The sequence below is a fragment of the Petaurus breviceps genome, unplaced genomic scaffold (assembly GCF_028583685.1).
Source record: "Petaurus breviceps papuanus isolate PSGF00001 unplaced genomic scaffold, PetGlider_PUasm1.0 76, whole genome shotgun sequence".
NCBI classification, from domain to species: domain Eukaryota; kingdom Metazoa; phylum Chordata; class Mammalia; order Diprotodontia; family Petauridae; genus Petaurus; species Petaurus breviceps.
In genome coordinates this window covers 13,162,016-13,185,097 of record NW_027186473.1, presented here as the reverse complement: position 1 = coordinate 13,185,097, position 23,082 = coordinate 13,162,016, and the positions used below count along the sequence as shown (strand labels likewise).

The following is a 23,082-nucleotide window of genomic DNA, read 5'->3' as shown; positions in this document are numbered from 1 at the left end:
TAGTATATCCAATTCTTAGAAATATATATTCAATTCATGTTGCATTTTTTTCTTTGAATAGTAAATGGCAAAACAACTGCTTTTTTTAAAAAAAAAAAGGTTTTTCCATTGCAAATAACACTTTAAAATGAAGTACTATAAGTTAAAGTCATTTTCATGTTTTTTTTTTTTCATTTTTAAAAAAGGGTTTCTAATTATCAAAGCTGCTTAGGGCACAGGCTCTTTTCAACAAACAAATGTTAAACTCATTAATCTAAAGGGGAGCTATGCAGACACATTGAGAACATTCGTAGCCATTTAAGGCTAAATCTTGACTTGAATAGGCACATAACTCCTTCCAAGGGGAGCTCCAGGGATGGGTACATGCAAGAGCAGAATGTAGCCTTAGCAGATAAATAACTTACTTCACAACCTGATACTTTTACTAGCTATCTTTTCAAGCAATTTTGCAACCACAGTTCCCATTTAAACATATTTTGAAGTCATAAATACTAACAGGGGACTTTTTACTTCCCCAAAGGAAGGAAAGAGATAAGCTGTACTGTTAGAAGAGACACATCTTAGCCTATCTTTTCAGTTCCTTGAAAAAAAAAATCCCTTTACAAATTTTATTTCATTCTCAGAATGCCAGAACAATAGACAGTAGGAATATTCTCCATTTCCCAAATGATAGCAAAAGGTTAAGAAACTTGGCAGAAGTGATGCAAAGAAAGGCAATATGGAATTCATGGATTGATACTAGGACTCTCTGTTTCTCAGTACTTTTTTTCAGGATACCAAATTTCAAATTACATTATTTGTGTATAGTTATATATTCTAGCATTCACAATATCCTTTCTGAATGATCAATACCAATAAGTGATTCTTCTTTTAATAGACAGTTTAAGCAATCTACCCTTTCATTTCTACCTATTGTTTGTACCTTGCTTATTTCAGGCACCTTGAAGAAAAATTCAGTAATTATTATCACAATGAAAAGTATAAAGTTGAAAAAGGCCATTGAACTGAGGCAGCTTTGCTTACCAAACTTCTTGCTTTCTTTAGTAGTGCCTGTCATCTTGATCTTTGCAACTTCGAAGAAATCTTTTATTTCTCTTTCATACAGCCTTGATAAATAATCCATGTAATTCTTAAATCAAAAAAAGGAGCGTATATTTTAACATAAATCCAACAATACAAATTTTTAAAACTAACAAAAAGCTATTAAAATATACTCAAGATTTAGATTTTAAAGTACAATTGTCTGAAGTTTTATCTGATCTATTTCCACCAACTAGCGTTTCCCAGAGTATGCTGCTCCAAGGGATAATTTTTATGCTAGTGATCTATCTAGGATTTATCTTTTCCCAACACAGTAGAAGTTCTGTCTCAGGGTAGGAGACGCTGTACAAGACTTGGGAGATCCCTCTCTACCTGCTATTACACTGAGTTTGCAGAAGGCAGCGTCCATGATGAGAAGATAGAGCCCAGAGCAAAGCATCCCACTCCCCATCATTCCTACTGTGGTTTACTTTTTCCAAACACTGGTCCTCAGCTGAAGTGGTAACTCTGGTTCTGACTGATACACTTGTTCCCTCCCAGAGTCCACTCCTAACAGTGTCTTTTATTGTGAGACTTTGCATTAAGTGGGTTCTATTCAACCCCCACAGCCAAATTAGTTTGGGACAAGCTGTTACATGCTATAAAATGAGTTATTTTAAATGTAATACTAATTAATTATACTATCTTCTAATAATATATTATTATACATATTATATATATATAAGAATATACATAATATAAGAATATATAATATCTTCTAATGATAATACTATCTTCTAATGATGGTCATCACTAAATAAGACTTAATTTGTTCATATAAAATTGATTCATTCTAGCTTTAGTTAAATATCTCTAACATTTTTCACATAATATACTTTTATTTTTCACTTACTCAAAGCCATACAAAAATATTTTATATTCCCAGGGCAATCCTTTAACCATGAGTAGGAGGCTATAAACTCTTCCATTAAGGGTTAAGCCAAGTGCTAAAGATTATGTTTAACAAATTCATACTGGGAGAAGTGTGGTGGACAGATTTTAAAAATTATTATTATGGGGATTCTTTGTTAGCCTCAACTTATTTTAAATGAAATTACACATTTTTGATTAAGTAAATATAACACATATATTTACATAAGTTTTGTTGACTTTCATCATAATTTTAGACATGTTCTTACAGAAAAAACTTACCCAAAAATATGATTAATATTTTAATGCAACTTTCAGAAGGATGATGCCTTTCTCAAGTGTACATTTTATATTAAATAATCATTATAGAATTTCTCAGTCTCTACAAGAAATGAGTGAAATAGACAATCTTTCCACATGATCTTTACAAATGTTTTACAAGCATACCTATACCATGTTACATGAAAAATATAACACTAGTCCCCATTTCATTAGGAGGTCTCATTTACTCATTCGAGCTTAAGTGCTGCAGTAATCATAGTGGTTACTATCTCTTCAGGTTTTTAAGACAACACCCTGACTTTAAGAGACCATATATATGAGCATCTGTCAAAGCCTCGTTACTTTGTTGTTTTTTTTTTTAAGGGACTTAGACCTATTACTGCCTAGTACCAGGAATAAATGTTGACTCACTTTACCAACTTAAGTATTCACCAGCACTATCAGCAGAGCTGCTAACTACACTAATTTTTTAAAATATATTTTGCTCTAGTCCTGAAGACAGCCATTTGCAGTTTACCTGAAGTGGCTGAGATATCAACTTAAATTAAACCAATGTCACCACTTATTAAATGAATAATAACCACAGTTCACATTTACATATTACCTTAAAGTTTATAAGATACTTTCTTCGTAATAACACTGTGAGATAAGAAGTACAAGTTATTATTACCCCAACTCTTTAGAGATGAAGAAACTGAGGCACATAAACATTCAATGACTTGCTTAAGATCACACAGCTCGTCAATGTCAAAGCCAAGACCTCAAATCAGATCCACTGACTCTAGGACAACTGCTCTTCCCACTACACCAAATGCTGAAGAAGACTATAATAATGAATCTGACTATTTGACTTCTTAAAAAAAGTAACAGTATAGCAAGTTAGATACAAGAATTAAGGCTGGGGGAAGCCTTTTTGAGCTAATGCAATTTCATGGTGATCGTCAAGTTAAAAACTTGGAAGATGATGGTCATTTTCCAATTAGATAAAAATGAAACTTTTTAATGTGACATATAGTCAGGGTCACACAATCTTAATGGGAATTGTGGACCTAGGAACGAATGGATCCATTAAAAAAAAGTGCTCGTTATTAATTCCCATAAATTCTAATTAATTATAAACAATAAACATCAGGTCTTTGCTCCACTATGAGGATGTATATGCAGACATGACAGCAGCCAAATGGGGCTTACTAGTCATTATCATATCTTCTGAAGGAACACAAGCACCATTATGTTTTCTTGCTACCTAGTAACAATTTAGTACCCAAAATTAGATTATACTCTAAAATATTTAGTTTGTCAAGAGCCCAAACAACAAGATCAAATTACATTCCTGGAAAATGTCAATTTCATTGTAAAAAACATGAATACTGTCAAAAAAAAAACCATACCCGGAGCATAAAATGAGCCAAAAGCATCTATAGGTTGACTAAATACTTGCCTCTTCATTTAAAATTACATTCATAAATATTACATTACATATGATGAAAGAACAGTAATACTGAAAATTCTGTAAGACCTGGGTTCAAAATCTGCCTCTGACACTTATTAGCTGTATGACCATGGGCCAGTCACTTAACTCTCCTGAGCTTCAGGTAACTCTGTAAGACATAATTACCAGGTAATGTACTGATAATAGGAAGCACTCTCATTTCCAGATCTTCCCAAGTTCAAAGCAGAAATATCTACAGTCACCACTTAATGCTACTGAATTTAAATGAGCTTCTTCCCAAAGTTCCACGTGCATGTGCTCAGTCTTACAAGAATGTTTTCTATAAACACTGCTTGAAAAGGGATGGTATTACAATTTTTCCCCAAGCATATTTAAACTGTGAACAAACATTAATTCAATGGAAGCTAATAATCTGCATTTAGATAATGTCATAGTAACTCTTCAGTTGCTCTAAGTCTCATTCAGGATGTTTTTGGTTGTGATCAACAAATACTAACTATCCTTTTTGGTTCGGCTTTGTTCACTTTGCATTATTTCATAAGTCTTTTAATATTTCTTTATATTTCTCATAGCTATTGATCTTAGTTGCTTTATAGTATTCCATTACATTAATGTACCACAATTTATTTACCAGTCACCTAAAGGACAAATAGGATGCTTCTATTTTTTGCAATTATAAATAATGTAGCTGAGAAAATTTTTGAACAGATAAGATAAAAAAGACTAAAAAAGCTAACAATGTATATACTCTCTTTTTTTTTTTGCCTTTTTTGGAGGGGGGAAGATAGGGCAATTGGGGTTACGTGACTTGTCCAAGGTCACACGGCTAGTTTTTGTGTGTGTGTGTTAAGTGTCTGAGGCCGCATTTGAACTCAGGTACTCCTGACTCCAGGGCCAGTGCTCTATTCACTGTGCCACTTAGCTGCACCCTAACAAGGTATATTCTCAACAAAAGAATTAATAGGTCAAATGTACTATAATTTCTGTAACTTTTACTGTATATTGTTAGACTACTTTCCCCAAAAAGTACTGGTGTGAAATTCCAGCACAAAAGAATTAATGGGGGTGGCCAGGTGGTGCAGTGAATAGAACACTGACTGGAGTCAGGAGGACCTGAGTTCAAATCCAGCCTCATACACTTACATTTAACACTTACTAGTCATGTGACCTTGGGCAAGTCACTTAACCCCAACTGCCCTGCATTCCCCCCTCAAAAAAGCAAAAAAAAAAAAAAAAAGAAAAAGAAATGAATTAATGTACATATTTCTCCACAATCCCATCAGCACTGAATCTCACTGCTTTTATTTCTGCCAGTTTGATGTGTGTAAAGTGATAGCTGAAGATTGGTGCTAATCAGCAAGAGTAAGCATTTTTTCAAATGATAATTTGTTGTTATTCAATAGTTTTTCAGTCATGTCCAACTCTTTGTGACCCCATTTGGGGTTTTTTTGACAAAGATACTGGAGTGATTTGCTATTTTCTTCTCCAGTTCATTCTACAGATAAAGTTAACTGAGGCAAACAAGGTTAAGTGACTTAGCCAGGGTCACAAAGCTGGTAAGTGCCTGAGGTCAAATTTAAACTCAGGTCTTTCAGACTCCAGATTCAGCAATCTATCCACTGAGTCTCTTAGCTGCCCATCAAATAATAAGTAATAATTAAAATTTCTGCTTTTAAAAACACAGTATCTTTTGACCACTTTTCCATTGTTACCCATGTTTTCTTCCAATTACTTAATATTTTCACCTCTTTCAGATACCTCAATATTATATCTCTTAAAAGCTCTCAAATCTGTTATCCCTAGCACAGATTTCCTCTATGTATACTTGGCTTGGTCTTCTGAGCTTTGTCTTCTTTACTGCTATTTCCTAGCAGAAGACTGAAAGAAGCCTCATCCTATTATCTTATCTTCTATAACTATTACCAAAGGTGTCCCCACCTGCTTCCCTTGGGGATAGCTGCATCATACCTGGATCTACTCTTTGCAGCCCCACCAGCAGTAATCACATACAACAGAACACCCAGTAAAACCCTGCATGTCAGTCTCACCATGCTCCTTCCCAGAGTAAAAGTGTAAATGGATTTTTTAAATTAAATTATCATATGAAACGCTTTATAAAGGTTGTCAGTGTATTCTGGAATTTCAGAATCTAAGAGGGAGTTAATAAGAGGCTGTGTGGTGTAGGGAAGAGAAGGCTAGACTCTGAGACAGGAAGACAGTCCAAGTTCTACTTCTGACTTGGCAAATCACTTAAATGATCAGTGATCCATACAATTCTCTAAGACTGTAAGATGCAGAGCAGGTGACTATGCAGTGGCTCCCTGGGAGTTCTCTATACCAATAAAATCACAGGGATAGTAACAACAACAAAGTTGTTGGTTCATCCAGAAAAGTCATACTGTTTTAGAAGTATTATTCCATTTAATGTAGATAACTCCCAATTGTATCATCAATATTCTACATGTCTAGACCTATTATTGTTCCCAAAATTTGCCTGCTAGACACCTGCTGGATGTTCTATCAGAATCTCAGGAGAAATAAGGGAACAATATTAGGTCTGGATATATAAAACCGGGAATTATCTATGAAGTGCAGGATTTGATGAACTCACCAGGAGAAAGAACTTACAAAAGAAAAAGCTTACAAAGAAATTTGCTGAAAACAAGTTTGAACATAACGCCATATTTAAAGAAACATGAGTTTCATTCTGTCTGCATTTTAGGTTAAAATGTAAATATCCAAAATATCTAAGTGAAAATACTTTTTAAGAGATGTGCATAGGGGCGGCCAGGTAGCACAGCGAGTAAGAGCACCGGCTCCAGTGTTGAGAAGACCTGGAGATCGAATCCCGGGCTCAGACACTTAGCACCCACACAGAAACACCTGGCCGTGTAACCTTGAGCAAGTTACTTAACCCCAATTGCTTAGGGGCAGCCAGGTGGCTCAGCGAGTAAGAGCACCGGCTCCAGTGTCGGGATGACCCGGATCAAATCCGGGCTCAGATACTCAGCATCACACCCAGAAATAACTGGCCGTGTAACCTTGAGCAAGTTACTTAACCCCGATTGCTTTAAAAAAAAAAAGAAAAAAAAAAGAGATGTGCATAAAGCTAAATCAGCAATTTAAATACAATAATCTACCTTCCTATATTATTTATGAATTAAATTCAAGCAAAATACAATAAAATTTCCCCAAAACTAAATAATTCTAATTTTCCACTTATTGCATGCAGCAGGCTGACTGGCTTGAAAAGGAATCATATGTTTATGCAATATTTTTGACCAGAGAAGGTCCAATAAAAAGCCAGCAGGGGTAGGGAAGCTGTATCCTCAAGGCCACATGTGGCCTTCTAGACCCTTGCCTATGGCCCATTGACTGAATCTAAACTTCACAGAACAAATCCCCTTAATAAAAGGATTTATTCTGTAAAACTAGGACTCAAGTCAAAAAGTCAAATGCAAGGATCTAGAAAGCCACATGTGGCCTTGAGGTCACAGGTTTCCCACCCCTGCCTTAGAGGGACATGCATTTAAGAGGGGGGGTCACAGAAGATGTTCCAACAAAGTAGACAGAAAAGTAGCAACCTGACTAGAAGGGAGAGAACAGTGTCAAAGGAGAAAAGAGAGAAGCATGTCCAGGAAGAAGGAATGATTAAGAGTATAAAAAGTTATGGAGATCAAGGCAGTTAAGGCATAGCACTGAGCCACTGGATTTAGCTGTTAAAAAGATGTACAATAAATGCAAAAGAACAATTTCAGAAGTGGGAGGTTGGAAGTAAGTTCATCTTTAGGTAAGAATTCCAAATAAATAGTTTTTAAAAATATTCTTGGCAGAGTAAAAGCAAAAACTTGGTGTGGGCTCTGGCTTCAACCATCTCCAATACCTGTAAAAAGATGACTCTAAACAAATTTTAAAGCCACAGAACCCACAAAGAAACAGAGAGAAACAAATCTCCCGCTGAAGGCAGCCTGGCAGGCCAACAGGAAAGGTCTACTGCAGCACACTGGAAGCTGAATGCAGCCCGAGTGAGCTGAGGTTCCGGCCACAGGGTGGCCTGACCAGCGCCCAGACCAGCCAGAGCAGGATTCAGGAGAGTGAATCACCAGCAGCTATGGTGGTTTCCAGACTCCTCAACCCACAAACACCAAAGAGTAAATAAAAAGTCAGTCGCGAACTTTGTTGTTGGGTAAAGGGCTTGGAATATGATATTCTGGAGGTCAAAGGAGCTGGGATTAAAAACCAAGAATCACCTACCCAGCAAAATTGAGTATAATGCTTCAGGGGAAAATATGGTCATTCAATGAAATAGAGAACTTTCAGGCATTTTTGATGAAAAAACCAGAGCTGAATAGAAAATCTGACTTTCAATTACAAGAAGCAAGAGAAGCATGAGAAGGTAAACAGGAAAAAGAAATCACAAGGAACTTACTAAAGTTGAACTATTTACATTCCTACATGGAAAAATGATAATTGTAATTCATGAGACTTTTCTCAATATGAGGATAGTTGAAGGGAATATATGTATATATGTATACATTCATATATATGCATGTATAGGAAGGTATATGTGTATATAAATATATATGTGAGTGTGTACATATGTGTACATGTATATACATAGACAAAGGGCACATGATGGGTTGAATATGAAGGGATGATATCTTCAAAATAAAATAAAGAGGTGAGAGAGGAATATATTGGGAGGATAAAGGGAGAGATGAATGAGGGTAAATTCTCTCATATAAAAGAGGTAAGAGAACACTGCTACAATGGAGGGGAAGAGAAGGAAGGTGTAAGGGAATGGGTCAACCTTACTCTAATTGAATTTGGTTTAAGGAGGGAATAACATACACATTCAATTGTGTATCTTACTCTACAGGAAAGTAGGGGGAAAGGGGATAAGAAGGGGGATGATAGAAGGGAGGGCAGACTGGGGGAGAGGGTAGTTAGAAGCAAACATTTTTTAAAAGGTACAGGGTCAAATTAGAAAATAGAATAAGTGGGTGGCAGGATAGGATGGAGGGAAATATAGTTAGTCTTTCACAATATAGCTACTATGGAAATGTTTTGCATAACTACACACGTACAACCTATGTTGAATTGCTTGTCTTCCCAATGGGGGTGGGTGAGGAGGGAAAAAGGGAAATACGCTGGAACTCAAAGTTTCAAAAAACAAATGTTAATGGATGTTACATGCAACTGGGAAATAAGATATACAGGCACTGGGGTACAGAAATCCATCTTGGGGCGGCCAGGTAGCACAGCAAGTAAGAGCACCGGCCCCAGTGTTGGGATGACCCGGGGATCAAATCTAGGCTCAGACACTTAGCACCTACCCAGAAACACCTGGCTGTATAACCTTGAGCAAGTTACTTATCCCCAATTGCTTAGGGGCGGCCAGGTGACTCAGCGAGTAAGAGCACCGGCCCCAGTGTCGGGATGATCTGGAGATCAAATCCAGGCTCAGATACTTAGCAGCCACCCAGAAATAACTGGCCATGTAACCTTGAGCAAGTTACTTAACTCCAATTGCTTAAAAAAAAAAAAAGAAATCTATCTTGCCCTACTAGAAAGTAAGGGGGATTGATGGGGGAGGATATAAGAGAGAACAGATTGGGGAAAGAGATATTCAGTAGGCTTGCTATTTTGGGGTGGGGGATAGGGGAGAGATGGAGAGAAAAATTTGTAACTCAAAATCTTGTGGAAATGAATGTTGAAAACTAAAAATAAATAAATAAATCGGAAAAAAAATTCATTCTTGGAATACATATCCTTTTAGTACTAGTAGATAACATTGTTTAACTTGGTAAAATACTTTGTCTGAATATGAAATCCATACCTTTGTTAGTCCCTCATATTTTCCATAATCTGTACTCTTTAGCCACTCCATCAACTTGGCATATCGGAGCAAGTCTCTGTGGAAGGGATGGTGATTAGGCAATGTCAATTCAATGGAGTGCTGTGCAAGAGTGGAACTCTGGTCATGTCCCTAAAGAAAATAAAACTGAATAAATTATTCACATATATATAGAAACATCATGGCTACTAATGAACACCTGAAGTGAGGATAGCATTTTGCAAAACAAAAAACTGAAAAACCAGTACTTTCTTTTTTACATACAGGCTATACACAGCCAATTAAGATCACCCCTACAAAATAACAATTTACTGGCATGAATGGCATTCTGATTATGCACTAAGTCACTAAGTTGTTTTTAAAATATAACCATTAGAAAATTAAATGATTAGTTGATTTAATTAAAGCTCATCTTTCACATTTAATTTCATAATTTCCTAGATCAACTTTTAAAGATATATACATACATATATACACACTCATTTATATATATACATGTATGTATATATACATACATGTATGTATATATACATATACACACAGAACATTAATAAACACATCAAATAGGGAGCTGATTTACAACAGAATATGTCTACATTTATGGCATTCCTTCCTCCACACCCTCCACAGTGTACTTGGGACATAGGAAAATATGTTCCATGCAATCACGGGACTTTAGAATATGAAAAGATCTTAAAATTCATCTAGTCCAACCTCTTCATGTGAAAAATGATGAACAAGGAGTCAAGAATTTCTGACTCATTTCTTCTGTTTTCACAAAAAAATTCTATAATGCAACAAAAATTCTTCCAGGTTTTCTTCTTAAACATTTAGCTTTTAGTCACTGACAACTGTCCTCACAGTTTGGAAGCCAAAGCCAAAGCACTGTTATGATAGCTGGTTTACTCATCCTCTCTAATACTTTTTCCACCAACATGGAAAAATTTAATAGCAAAAATCTGGCTTTAGGGGAAAGGATAGTTAAGTAAATAGTCATTTAAACAAAGAAACTCATAAGACCTATGGAGTCACCTTATTGTGCTGCCATACTATCTGAATTGTTCTCATCAAATTAGATTATCCCCATGTGAAAAACATACTAAATCAACTTGGACAATTACAAAAGTTAGATGGAGAGCTAAACTAAGTCACTTGAAAATCAGTTAACACTGATAGTTTAATCTCTAATTTAATGTTAACCATCATTTAAAAATATCTGTCATCATAAAGATCAAATTTTTGTTAGTATGTACAAATATGATTTAATTCTTTTGAATTAAGAAAAAGCTTACAAAGAAATTTTTTGAAAACAAGTCTGAACATAACTCCATTTTTAAAGAATCTTATTGAATATTTAAGTTCTATTTCCCATGAGTTTCATTCTGTCTGCATTTTAGGTTAAAATGGAAATATCCAAAATATCTAAGTGAAAATACTTTTTAAGAGACGTGAATAAAGCTAAATCAGTAATTTAAATACAATAATGTACCTTCCTATATTATTTATGAATTAAATTCAAGCAAAAGATAATAAAATTTCCCCATAGCCAAATAATTCTAATTTTCCACTTACTGTATGTAGCAGGCTGACTGGCTTGAAAAGGAATCATATGTTTATGCAATATTTTTGACCTAATGATTCTTTTGCTTCTATTCTCTGATATACATCTTTATTTTTGTTCCATCATTTAAAAAAAAGGACATCTAGACAAAATCTGAACAAAAAACATCAAGTAATTTTAGATAAACAGCAAGCAGGCCAATTAGGAAGCATTAGCCTACGTGAGAAGTAATGACTGAACTATGACCAAAATGTTAAACATAAGTAAAAAAGATGACTAATAGTTAAATGTTGCAAAATTTGCTTCAGAAAAATCATCATGCTGATCCACTGAAGTATTCTTCATTCTGACAGTTGGTAACTGAAAACAGGTGGTCTTCTACAGATTTCACTTTACTAAATAATGAAATAATGACCCTCTGACATTTATGTAAATCGATGTCAAAAGATGGGTTTTCATGCTTCAGTATGTACCACAATGTAATTTCATTTTTTCTGCTTATCCTTTCTATGTTTATTAAATGAAAACTGTTTTTCCTAATTTCTTTTTCCCTTAATTTTCATAGTATGATTATAGCACTAACAGTATAACTATTTCCATCATGTTAATAAGTGGCATAATTACGACTTTCTGCAGAAATAAACCAAAATAAACAGCTATGAAAGAAACAGCCAAAGGAACACAAAAAATGGCATGTTCATTTTTCCTTATGGAAATGGTTTCTCACTTAAATTATTCCTATTATAAATGTTCTTGGGGGCGGCCAGGTGGCTCAGCAAGTAAGAGCACCAGCCCCAGTGTCGGGATGACCTGGGGATCAAATCTGGGCTCAGATACTTAGCACCACACCCAGAAATAACTGGCCGTGTAACCTTGAACAAGTTACTTAACCCTGATTGCTTCAAAATAAATAAATAAATAAATAAATGTTCTTGAATACTGGAACTGTAGTTAGTTGAAGAAGCCAGATTCTCATAACTAGAAATCTTCTCAAGTGGACAAAACTCTAAAAGAAGTAGAAATTATTAATAGTAGACAATAGTTTTAGTCAGAGATGAATGTTAAGTGAATATTAGAGAAAAATCAATTACATAATTATGTACCATTTACATCCATAGTATTTTTCAATATAAGTCCATTTATATTTTTGTACATTGTTTGTAGAGTTGATAAACATATTATATACCTTTGCTCTCAATGAAGGTTAAAGAAAGCTTTCTTGATGATTTTTTTTTTAATGAAATAGAGGACATAACGGCAGGATTAGGCAAAAACAGAAAGAGATTCTTACAAACTATCAAAAGAGTCAATTTCTCAAAGAAAATGATGGATTTTTATGTTGTACGTTTAACAACTGTGATACTGGATTAACATTTAATCATTCATCAGGGACATAAAGGTTCCCAAATTCCTCTTATGCTCTAGTGATCTATATGAACATAGAAAGAAAGTAGAAGAATCTAAAGCACTAAGGATAAACATTTTTCAAAGTTTGGTCAAATATTTAACATATAAAATTTGAAAGAATCCAATTAGTCTATTCCCACCTTTTCCTAGTGCAAAGGTTGATGGCAAAGGGAGGCCTTGTTTCTACTAATTTAACCAACATGTTGACTGGGACAATTTAAAATTCTAGTCCTCCAGTGGAGGATCCTACATCTTAGTACGACTTAACATTTTTAATAATTCTCCTTCAGTTTAAATATTTTATCCATTAGAATGGGAATGTTCAAATGGAACTAATAAAGCAACCAGGTTTACTTTCTATGGAGGATAGTTCACTGACTTTTTGCACAGAGGATGCCAACTTCTATGAACATATTGTTTAATTCTTATTTTATAAGGTAACTTAATAACCTTTTAGGTCTGACATGGGACCTACCTCTTAAATTTTTCTTTTTCTGAGGTGGTAACTTTTGAATGTTTCAAAGATGAAGGTTTCTTTTTTCAATGAACTTTCATCTCTTATTCTTTCAACCAGGTCAACAGAAAAGTGTCAGACTAATCTTCATTAATCTGACTCTCTCTATATCATTCTTCCATACAGAATCCTTCAATGACTCCCTATTCTTACATACCACTTTAAACTCCTCTGTCAGGCTTTTAATGTCTTGTATTACCTGGTCCCAACCTACCTTTCCCTACTTAGCCTTTTCACTGTTCCACATACATAGCACACCTATTCTCACCTTTCTGCTTTTCTTTATGTCATTACTCCCATATGGAATATTATTTCCTCCTAACTTTTATCTACCTAAATCTAGTTTACCTCAAGGTAGCTTCATCTGATCTTTCTAATTCTCATAAATTTGTTTTCTTAGTCATATACTATCCTACACTGTTGGGCACTGAGAAGCAACATGGTAGATATAAAGCTAGCCATGGAGCACGAACAAATGAAAAATCATTTATTAAGCATTTACTATGTGCAGGCACTATGCTCACTGTTGGGGATACCAACAAAAGCAAGAAAAGACAGTTCTTGCCCTCAAGGAGCTCATATTTTAATGGGTAAAGGCAACAGGTTAAGGGGAACTAGAGATGTGTTTGGAGGTGAGGGGCAATAGGCATGGCTGAGTATGGCTTGGAAATGGCCAGAAACTGATATGGAAGTAAGACAGGGTGAAAGCTCATTTATTAGAGCCTAGGCAGAGTCCAGGTACAAGTGGGAGGAGGGTGAGGAAGATGGCCAGAGTACAGGCAGCATCAGTTAGAAATGGCTGGGAAGACTGAGACTCCAGTCAGGACACTGGACTTGCCTCAGACAAGTCACTTAACATCAGTGTTAATTTTCTGAGACTAAGATGTAAAATAGTTACAAAACTGCACTGGTAGAGGGTGTTTTCATATACAGTTCCTGACACAGTTGAAATCATTGGTCTATACCTCACACTATTCCCCAAATTATTTGTTACTACTTTATATGTGTTGATCTTTTTTTGCCAGTAAAACAGTAAGCATCATACAAAAAACCAAAGATCTCTATATGGAAAACAGACATTCTACATGCATTAAATATCAGATTAGAACAACTTTTTAATCCACAGAAAATAAACATTTGAAATTCAAAACATTTCTGATAGAGGAGTGGAAGAGAAAAGGGGAGAGATAGAGATAAAGCGTTCTACGTTTGTCCATTGGCCTTGAAAGTGCTCAATTAATAGTAGAATAAATCAAAAGCAAACAAGCAATGGTTATTTTGAAACTTTTACTACAATATAACATTGAAGTAAACAGTAATTATGTTTCTCCCAATTTTTATCTAAATATTTTACTTGACCTTGATATATTTCCTACAAGTACTTGTTGCAGCTCTCATTTTTAGGGTTCTAAGACTATTATTACATGCAGCAATATGTATTGCTTGTCAGCAATGAGAAGGCTCATTTTAAGAAAAGATGTCAGCTTTTAAGACAAAATCCAAGTCATTTGTAGCTACAAATAAAAGAAATCTTCATACAGACTTGGTGTGGAAAGGACTATATTGTTACAGTTGTATCCATTTATGTAAATAGTAGTATTGTCAATAGTATGGTCTCCTTTAGACTCTAAAGAATCAAATCAAATTAAGAATGTGAATTAAAAATTTTATGACTCCTAAGTCTTTTGCTTTCCCAAAACAATTATTTGATTATATAGGAATAAATTCATTTATAGTTTTAAGTCACTAAGTCAAAACAAATAAAAAATTGGTGCGTTTCTCCCAGCATTCAGACCCACCTTTCTTCCTACCAGGTTTTTCAGGCCCAAAGAATACCATTTGCTATGGTGCACAATGGCAGCTGTAAATGCAGTTATTTGGCAGCTTTATATGAGTACTGTCAAGTTACAAATTTATAAAGCCAAGTCTGTAGCTTTCAGTTAGATTTAGCAAGCTTGACAAATAAAAACATCAAAATAGATTAGAGAAGTTTGAGTCAAACCCCATGTACTCACTGGAACTGAAAGAAAGTTGGACCTGCTATAGAGCTGAAGAAGGGCCTGAGTAAACTAGGTGGAGATAAAATATAGGATCATAAGTATTTTAGAAAGCTTAAAAGTTGAAAAAAAGGAAAGAACCCAACAACTCAAACAGTATATCCTGAAAGGCAACAAGAACAAATTCCCTAAAAACTTAAAAAAATTCCTGAATACATTTTTCCAAGTCACAAAATTACATAATGAACATGACATTATCCGAAATTAAGTACAGTGTCTTTCTTTAGCATAGGGGTTTCTTAAGTGAGAGGCCTTTGAATTTTTATTTATTTATATTATAAAAATATTTATAAATTATATAAATATATTATATTGTAAATATATATTATATAATAAATATATTATAAAATATTTATATTATAAAAATATTTTGATAACTAAATTTCAATATAATTGGTTTCTCTCTTGTAATTTTAGGTATTTTATTATACACATTTAAAAACATTATTCAAAGAAAGGCACTACAGATTTCAACAGACTGACAAAGGAATCCATGACACAAAAAACCTTAAGAAACTTGGCTTTAACATAGTTATGGTTTTCTTTCCATCTAAAAAAGTGGATAATTTTATTTGCCTAAAAATGTCAATTAGAATCACAGAGAAAAAAAAGCTATGTATTGTGTGTGTGTGTATGTATGTATGTGTGTCTGTGTGTGTGTGTATATATATTCCAGTGGTCAACATTATTAAGAATATATATAACTATAATAGAAGTGGACTAGTCATATACCACAAATGAGAGAAAACAGATGATCACTTTTAGTGGTATGCATTATTTCCAGGACATTAAAAAAAAAAGGATCATCTTCAGTTTGCTGGGTAGATCCTTGATATAGGGTTTATAGAAAAACATAGGCAAGGTTATATAAGACAAGAAGGTTTGGAGGACTTTTGATTTGCATGAGTGAAGGGAATGCCCACGATGATGAGCATGGATCCTATTTCAAGAATTATCTATCTATCTATCTATGTATCTATCTATCTATCTTGATATGCACATGGTAATTTTCTCTGAGAACTTCAGAGTACTATGTGAGATCATTCATATCACCTCTTAGAATGTGTCAAATGTAAAGCAGTGTGTAAAACAACTCAGGAAAAATTGTTTTTTTTACTGGATCTGTGATTTATTGTTGTAAAAAGTTCCAGGCAAGGAGTTCTACCAAAGATCAATACCTTCTCTGGAACCTAGATTATTAGAGTTGCTGGGGCTCAAAGAAGTTAAATGACTTCCCCAATTTCATAAAAGCAAATAGTCATCACAGGTGAGATTTGAACCTAGGTCATTCTAGCTCCAAGCCCAGCTCTCTATCAACTTACCATGCCATGCTGCCTCTCCTGTAGTAAATAAGCTTATTTAATTTTTTGTTGGATTTCCACAGAACCAAAGAAGTTACAGTTGGAAGAGACCTTAGAAATTATCTAGTCCAAACAATTATTTCATTTTACAAATGGGAAAACTGAGGCCAAGAAAGGGAGAATTAACGTCCTAGGAATCAGAATTCTCTCTCAGAGAAATAAATATGTGCATATGCATGTACAAATGTATGCATTAAGGGCACAAAAACCTAAGAATATGTAAACTGCATTATAGGATGTGTTGCTAAGGTGGTTTTAAAAGGGGTACACAAATGCTAATTAAAATGCATGATAATCTATTCAGAAACCCAAGGTTTAAAAGTAATATACTGATAAGCTTAGGAAAGTTTTAGCTTAACTAGAGAAGCAAAATTACCTGTTGAACAAAAACATTGTTAAGATGACTGGCAAGTCTTCGGGCAAACTGCTCTCGCAAATCACTAAAACGTTGTTGCTGTTGTTTGACTGCGTGAAGCATGTGATGTCCTGAAAAGAAAGCAAGAATCCCACGAAAAATTTAGATGTATAAAACACTTAACATGTGATTTAATATTCAAGATGACAAAATTTAAAGCAGCAATACAATTCAAGATTTGAAAAGAGAAATTTAGTTTATCTACTCATCTGTTTAAACAATGTTAACAAAGAGATTTTTCAAAGTCCTGAAAAACCTTAAAAAGTAAATGATTCATTTAGGCTGGAAACAAGAGGCTCTAAATTTTTTCCCCTTCTTATCAATCAATAAATCAATCAAATTAAACTAATAATGAAAAGCACTGTGCTTACACTGGCTAACAATGTCAGTGTAAAGTAGATTAGGGACTGGTTTGAAAAATTCAAGACAGCAGAAGCATGTGAAAAGAATAGTGAAACCTGATAGCTGTTATCCACTGTACCACAACAGATGAATGAATCATTTCATTTCCTATCAAGTCATTGGTTTAAGATTAAACAAAAAATAACTGATGTAATATCTGTACAAATTTGAGTTAAGAAGTATGCTACCTGGACGAAGAGCTACATTCATACACTGTAGAAGGGCATCAGCTGCATTAGTACAGGCCTCAATGCCTCTAGAAGAAGCAAGATCTCCTTCCTGAAGAGCTTTTATGTGACCTTTTGCCAAGTCCATGTGGTTCTGGAATGCATGTAAAATATAAAGGTTAAATACATGTAACTTCAGGCAATATACTGATACTAGATTTAACATATTATTCAATCTAACCATGACTGATCAAAAGTTCTTTCCTATAGTGGAACTGAGCAAATGTTTACTAATGGCCCTCAGCAGTTGGCGCTGGAAGGTGTAATTTATTAGCCTACTCACCACGAGGAATTCTATCTCTGAGAGGAGCTTGCCATTATTAGTGTTGCTGAGATGAATTAAGTGATTGCTTTCTGAGATCTGATCCATTTGTTCTTTTACACTCTGTAGCATTTCTTCATAGCTGCTCAGTTTCAGTTCAATCTGATCCACCTCTTTAAGAGCCTCATCCAGCAACTTCATCAGGATGTTCACCTGCTTCTCAGAGGCCATGATTGACTGGATGTTTGCCTACAAAGTAAAGGAGCACATCTGAAGGAACCATTAAATGAGTGGTGTCAAAGTAAAAAAGAAACAGACTTCATAATGACTTAGGAATAAATTAACATTATTAATTAACATTATCTGTTTCCTATAATACTTATTTTGTTAAACATTGACCAATTACATTTTAATCTGAAACACTCTTTTGCATAATAACTGTTTTTGTGGCATTTCAGATTTTTTTTTCTCTCCAAATAGAATGAAAAATCCTTTCATATCTTATGTTTCCTGATGGAGCCTAGCAGAGTGCTCTGCATAAGGCTAGAATGAAGAAATAAAGTTTATTACTGAGACACAGAAATGCTTATTACCGAGCTCCTTCTTTCCTTCTTTTATTCTGATTAATACAGCTTGGGCTCTCTTCAGCTCTTCCTCCACTGGAACTTAGGCTAATGTCATGTTTGACAAGGATGATATTAATGCAAAATTTAGTTAAAAATGATTCAATAGACATATAATTCAAGTGGAGCCATTCACTAGCTAACAGACATCTCTGGGTCTTGTAATTCCTTCAAATTTTTTTTAAATGACTTTGCCTAGATGAATTGTAAGGTTCCATCTGGTTCTAAAATTCTACTATTCATTATAATTTTAAACTGTTCTTCATTCTGAATATTCCATAAATTGTTTCCTTCTGTTTTCCCCCTCCATTATGTCCAGCTTGGCATTTTAAAATGTATTTTAAATTTAACATAGCAGTTCCAAAAATGTCCTGTTTATTTGTCCCTTTCTGAACTTCCTTCTGCTCTCTTAATTTTTTAAATGATTCATAGATGCTCTGTTCTTTCTTTTCTTCTTTTTAAAAAAGTATTCTATCACACTTTCTCACTCCAAGTTCCTTCCATTTTTAAAAAGGTAATGTTTACATCTTAGGCAATTCTGGTATTAAAGAAGAAATCTTTATATACCCATGGAACAAATATAAAAATTGATAATGTGCATAATCACAAATTAGGTATAGGTAAATATGGAAAAGCAGAAACTTTATATACTAAAGATAAGTAATGAAATAAGCTTAAGAGTGAATAAAGACATGAAAAGTTAAATGACAGGCCAACAGATGAACTAAAATAATTTATTAAATAGAACCTTGATGGAAAAGAATTTAAAAAAAAGAAGACTATATATACTACATATTAGATTCTATGGAATGTACAATATTATTGTTCAAAGGCAAATTTACAGTGTTGAATGCTTATGTCAGGAAAGCAAAGTGAAACTTGGTGAAATGGGTATATACTTTATTTTATTTCTTGAAATGGGTGTATACTTTATAAACTTAGGAAAAAGAACAAAGCAATAAATCAAAACAAAAAATTAAAGAGAAATAATCAAGGCAGTATTTGAAATTAATATGGCCAAAAACTAAAAAAAAATTATATATATATACACACACACACACATATATATACACACACACACACACACACATATATATATATATGTAAAACCAAGAGGTATTCCAGAAAAATGGTCAACAATTAGCAATTCTAGATTTTTTTTTTGGAGGGGGAAGGCAAGGCAATTGGGGTTAAGTGACTTGCCCAAGGTCACACAGCTAGTGTGTCAATTGTCTGAGGCCTAATTTGAACTCAGGTCCTCCTGACTCCAGGGCTGGTGCTCTATTCACTGTGCACATAGCTGTGCCAAGTTTAATCTTTTTTTAAAAGAAAGCAATAATTACCAAAATTAGAAGTGTAAAAGAGGAGCTCACCATGACTGTGATAGATCACTATCTACCAAGGTTCCCCTTTACCACATAGGTTAAGCTAGATTTTTTCCCTTGAAGGTGACAAAGCTTTTCTTGGGATTTGACTGGCTCATGTGGCTAATGTTCACACTGCCTTTGACATAGCTTCCTAGTCACCTAAGGGCATAAAGAGGCCCACAATACCCTTCAGATCTGATGGATGTCCCCAAATCTTGGAAGTCTTCACCCTGCCCTGCTGAACAGATATGTTTCCATGTAGAAATGAAGGGGGAACATGTCTATCTACCCAACCTAACTGCTGGATTTATCCTTAACTTCATTTTGTTAACTGTTGAATGACAAATGAATGCCTCATTTCATTCCTATATTGAACTTGAACACGGTATTGGCCTTAGAAAAGAGATGAACAAAAATATCAGAAAATACTATATATAGTTCTAGGTTAATGAATTTAAGATTCTAAAACAAATAACCAACATTATATCAATAATGGCAAAAATAAAGACTTTATCATTCTGTCATTAGTTGTAAAAAAGGCCTTAAAAATGCAACACATGCTAAAAAAAAATACTAAAATAAAGGATAGAAAAATCTTTCCTTAATGTGATTAAAAGCATAAATTAAAAGACTATCAGTTAATATTTTAGAGTATTCCCACAAAAAAAAGGTGAGAAATAGATTATAGTGTTTTACTTTTTGCTATAGTATCATCAGTGAGGATTACCTCACAATACCCATTCAGTGAATAGGCCTCTTTAAGAAATGAGTCAAAGGATGGCCCCTTAAATAAAAAAAAAAAAATCAAACCAGGAGGGCAAGACCCTCAGGGTTGCTGGCCAAAAGAGGAACAGTTACTATTTTGATTCACTCTGAGCCAGGAGGGCCCAAAATATAGCCATTAAGTGGTGAGGGTGGTACCTCACTCAAAGTGAGAACCCAAAAAGACCTTAGCCTAAAAGGGCCAAGGCCTTCCACTGTATCCTGGGGCATCTCCAGTTCTGACGAGTATCTGGCCACTGGACCCAGATGGCTCTGGAAGAGAAAGTGAGGCAGGTGACCTTGTACTGTCCTCCCTCACTCAAATCAAAGTCAACTGCAAGTCATGTCATCATCTCCCTAATGTCATGGTCCCCCTCGAAAATGAAGAACACATAATAGCATCATCAGAAGAATACTGTTCAATAGGCTGATCCCTGTGACAGGGAGCAGCTTAGAGTCTCTAGATATAGTGTACAGTTTCTTAAAGGCAACCCAGGTTGCTTGCTCCCTCCACCTTCATTGAGGACCAGTCAGGTGTCTATGGACAGGATTTCCCTCCCGTCTTCTCCCTTCCCCTTCCCCAAGACAGAGGCACTGATGGACTTAACTCAATTAACTGTATATTTAGCTGTACTCTTGGTCATGGTAATATACATTTTTCATCCATTTGCTTTTTCCTATGTGGAGAAGCCCTCTTAAGTGGTCATGGAACAGGCTAAAGAGACTGTGTAATACTCTGGAGTTTAATGAAATTATTACATTATCCCCTAAAACCAGGAGTCTCATCCATAGCAGGGGTTCTTAATTAGCCTGGAGTCCATGAACTTGTTAATTTTTTTAATATTTGGATAACTATTATATATTCATATTAGAGATAACTAATATAACTGGTTTTTTTTGTAATCCCATGTATTTTATGTAAAATTCTCTTCTGAGAAGAGGTCCAGATTTCACCATCTTGTCAAAGGGGTCCATGACACAAAAATGGTTCACAACCCCTAATCTGGAGGAAGTCTCTTTCACTTGAACTCTGAGCATCTCAATCCATCCTTCACAACAGAGACGTCTCCCTGATTTATGCCTTGTTTGGTATGGACAAAAACTGTTAAAGTTGACTGAATCCATCTGTCAAGGAACTTTGTGTCATCTGAACAGACATAAAATATACTTTTTTGAAAGAGATTCTCCTTTGTTAAAATATATAGCATATATTTATGGTTTCAAATGTAACCTTACTCCTTCTTTTGTATGTTTACTTATTTTTGATAATGGTTAGTCGTCTCTTACTTTAACCATTTGCTTTATAAAGGATCTGTCCTGCATTGGTCAGATCAAATTCAAAGTATTCTGTCAGGAAGTGATTATCCAGGGGATCTCACGAAGGAACTGGGGATGTTGACTATGGAGGAGGCAGGACACGATTGCTGCCTTCAATACCTGAAGGGCTGTCAAGTGGAAGAAGAATTAGATTTTTCTAGGATTCGCCCCAGAAGGCAGAACTCATACCAACATAAAAAAGTTAAGAGTGAATCAGATTTTTACTTAACATATGGAAAAACTTCATAACAAATGAGCTATCCAAAAATGCAAGGGCTGCTGCTTTGTGAAGAAGTGAATTCAAGGCATTTCAGCAAAAGATGGATGAGCACTTATGGATACAATAGAAAGAATTAATTCTTTATGTAAATGTTGAACTATTTTTCCTCTAAAGTCTCTTCTAACATTTCATGATTCTATGAATACTTCTACACTTTATACTTAGATACATCATTTTTTTAAAATAAGACTTAGCTCAAAAACATACTCTGAAAGATGGGGAAATCATTAATATGACTCTATTATGAGTGCTCACATTTATATAGCTTCTTGTGATTTACAAAGTCTTTTATGTATGTTATTGTATTTTATCTTCATAGAATCATGGATTTGGGAGTGATCTCAGATATTATCTATCTAACTAAACTTGAACAAGAATTTCTTCTACAATGTATCCAACAACTGGTCATCTACCTGAAGATCTCCAGTTACTCAAAAGGCAGCCCATTAACTATTAAGATATTTATTAAGTGTTGTTTACTGATTGATCCAGTGTGCTAGTCTTGTTTCACCTGTAAATTTAATAAGCAAGTCATATAGGCCTTTATCTACTTGGCACCAGAGCAGCATAGTATTAGTGAAAGTGTCAGAGATCAGGAATTGGAGCACCCGGATTCAAACCCAGTTCTACCACACATAACTCATGTGATCTTCAGCAAGTCACTTAACCTCATTTTCCTCATGTGTAAGGGGGCTGGATTTCTCTAAGGTCCTTTTATCTCTAAATCTGCGATCTCTGATCAAATGAACACAAAGGGCAAAACCCAAATCCCTAGAGCACTCCTCCACAGATGATACCTTACAAGCTCAGATGGAGTCATGTATGATTTCTCTTTGTGTTAAGTTTTCTAATCATCTCCATTTTATAAACACAGAAACTCAGGTCCAAAAAGATTATGTGATTTACCACAGAAAAAGTAGGTAGCAAATCATTGACTCTAAATTTTGTGCCTTTTTTACTATTCTCCACAAATCTCCTGCTCCCA

General features: G+C 34.7%; 1 protein-coding gene across 2 annotated transcripts in view; it reads right to left on the bottom strand.

Moving 5' to 3' along the window:
* The window catches only part of EXOC1 (exocyst complex component 1), a 72,322-nt gene that overhangs the window by 31,276 nt on the left and 17,964 nt on the right, over positions 1 to 23,082 (bottom strand). For both annotated transcript variants that reach the window (XM_069105265.1, XM_069105266.1), the window contains exons 6-10: positions 17,770 to 17,997; positions 17,448 to 17,580; positions 16,819 to 16,928; positions 9,525 to 9,674; positions 1,024 to 1,129 (exon numbers count right to left, since the gene is read on the bottom strand). In XM_069105265.1, coding sequence (XP_068961366.1) covers positions 1,024 to 1,129; positions 9,525 to 9,674; positions 16,819 to 16,928; positions 17,448 to 17,580; positions 17,770 to 17,997 — 727 coding nt within the window. The remainder of the gene's footprint in view (positions 1 to 1,023; positions 1,130 to 9,524; positions 9,675 to 16,818; positions 16,929 to 17,447; positions 17,581 to 17,769; positions 17,998 to 23,082) is intronic.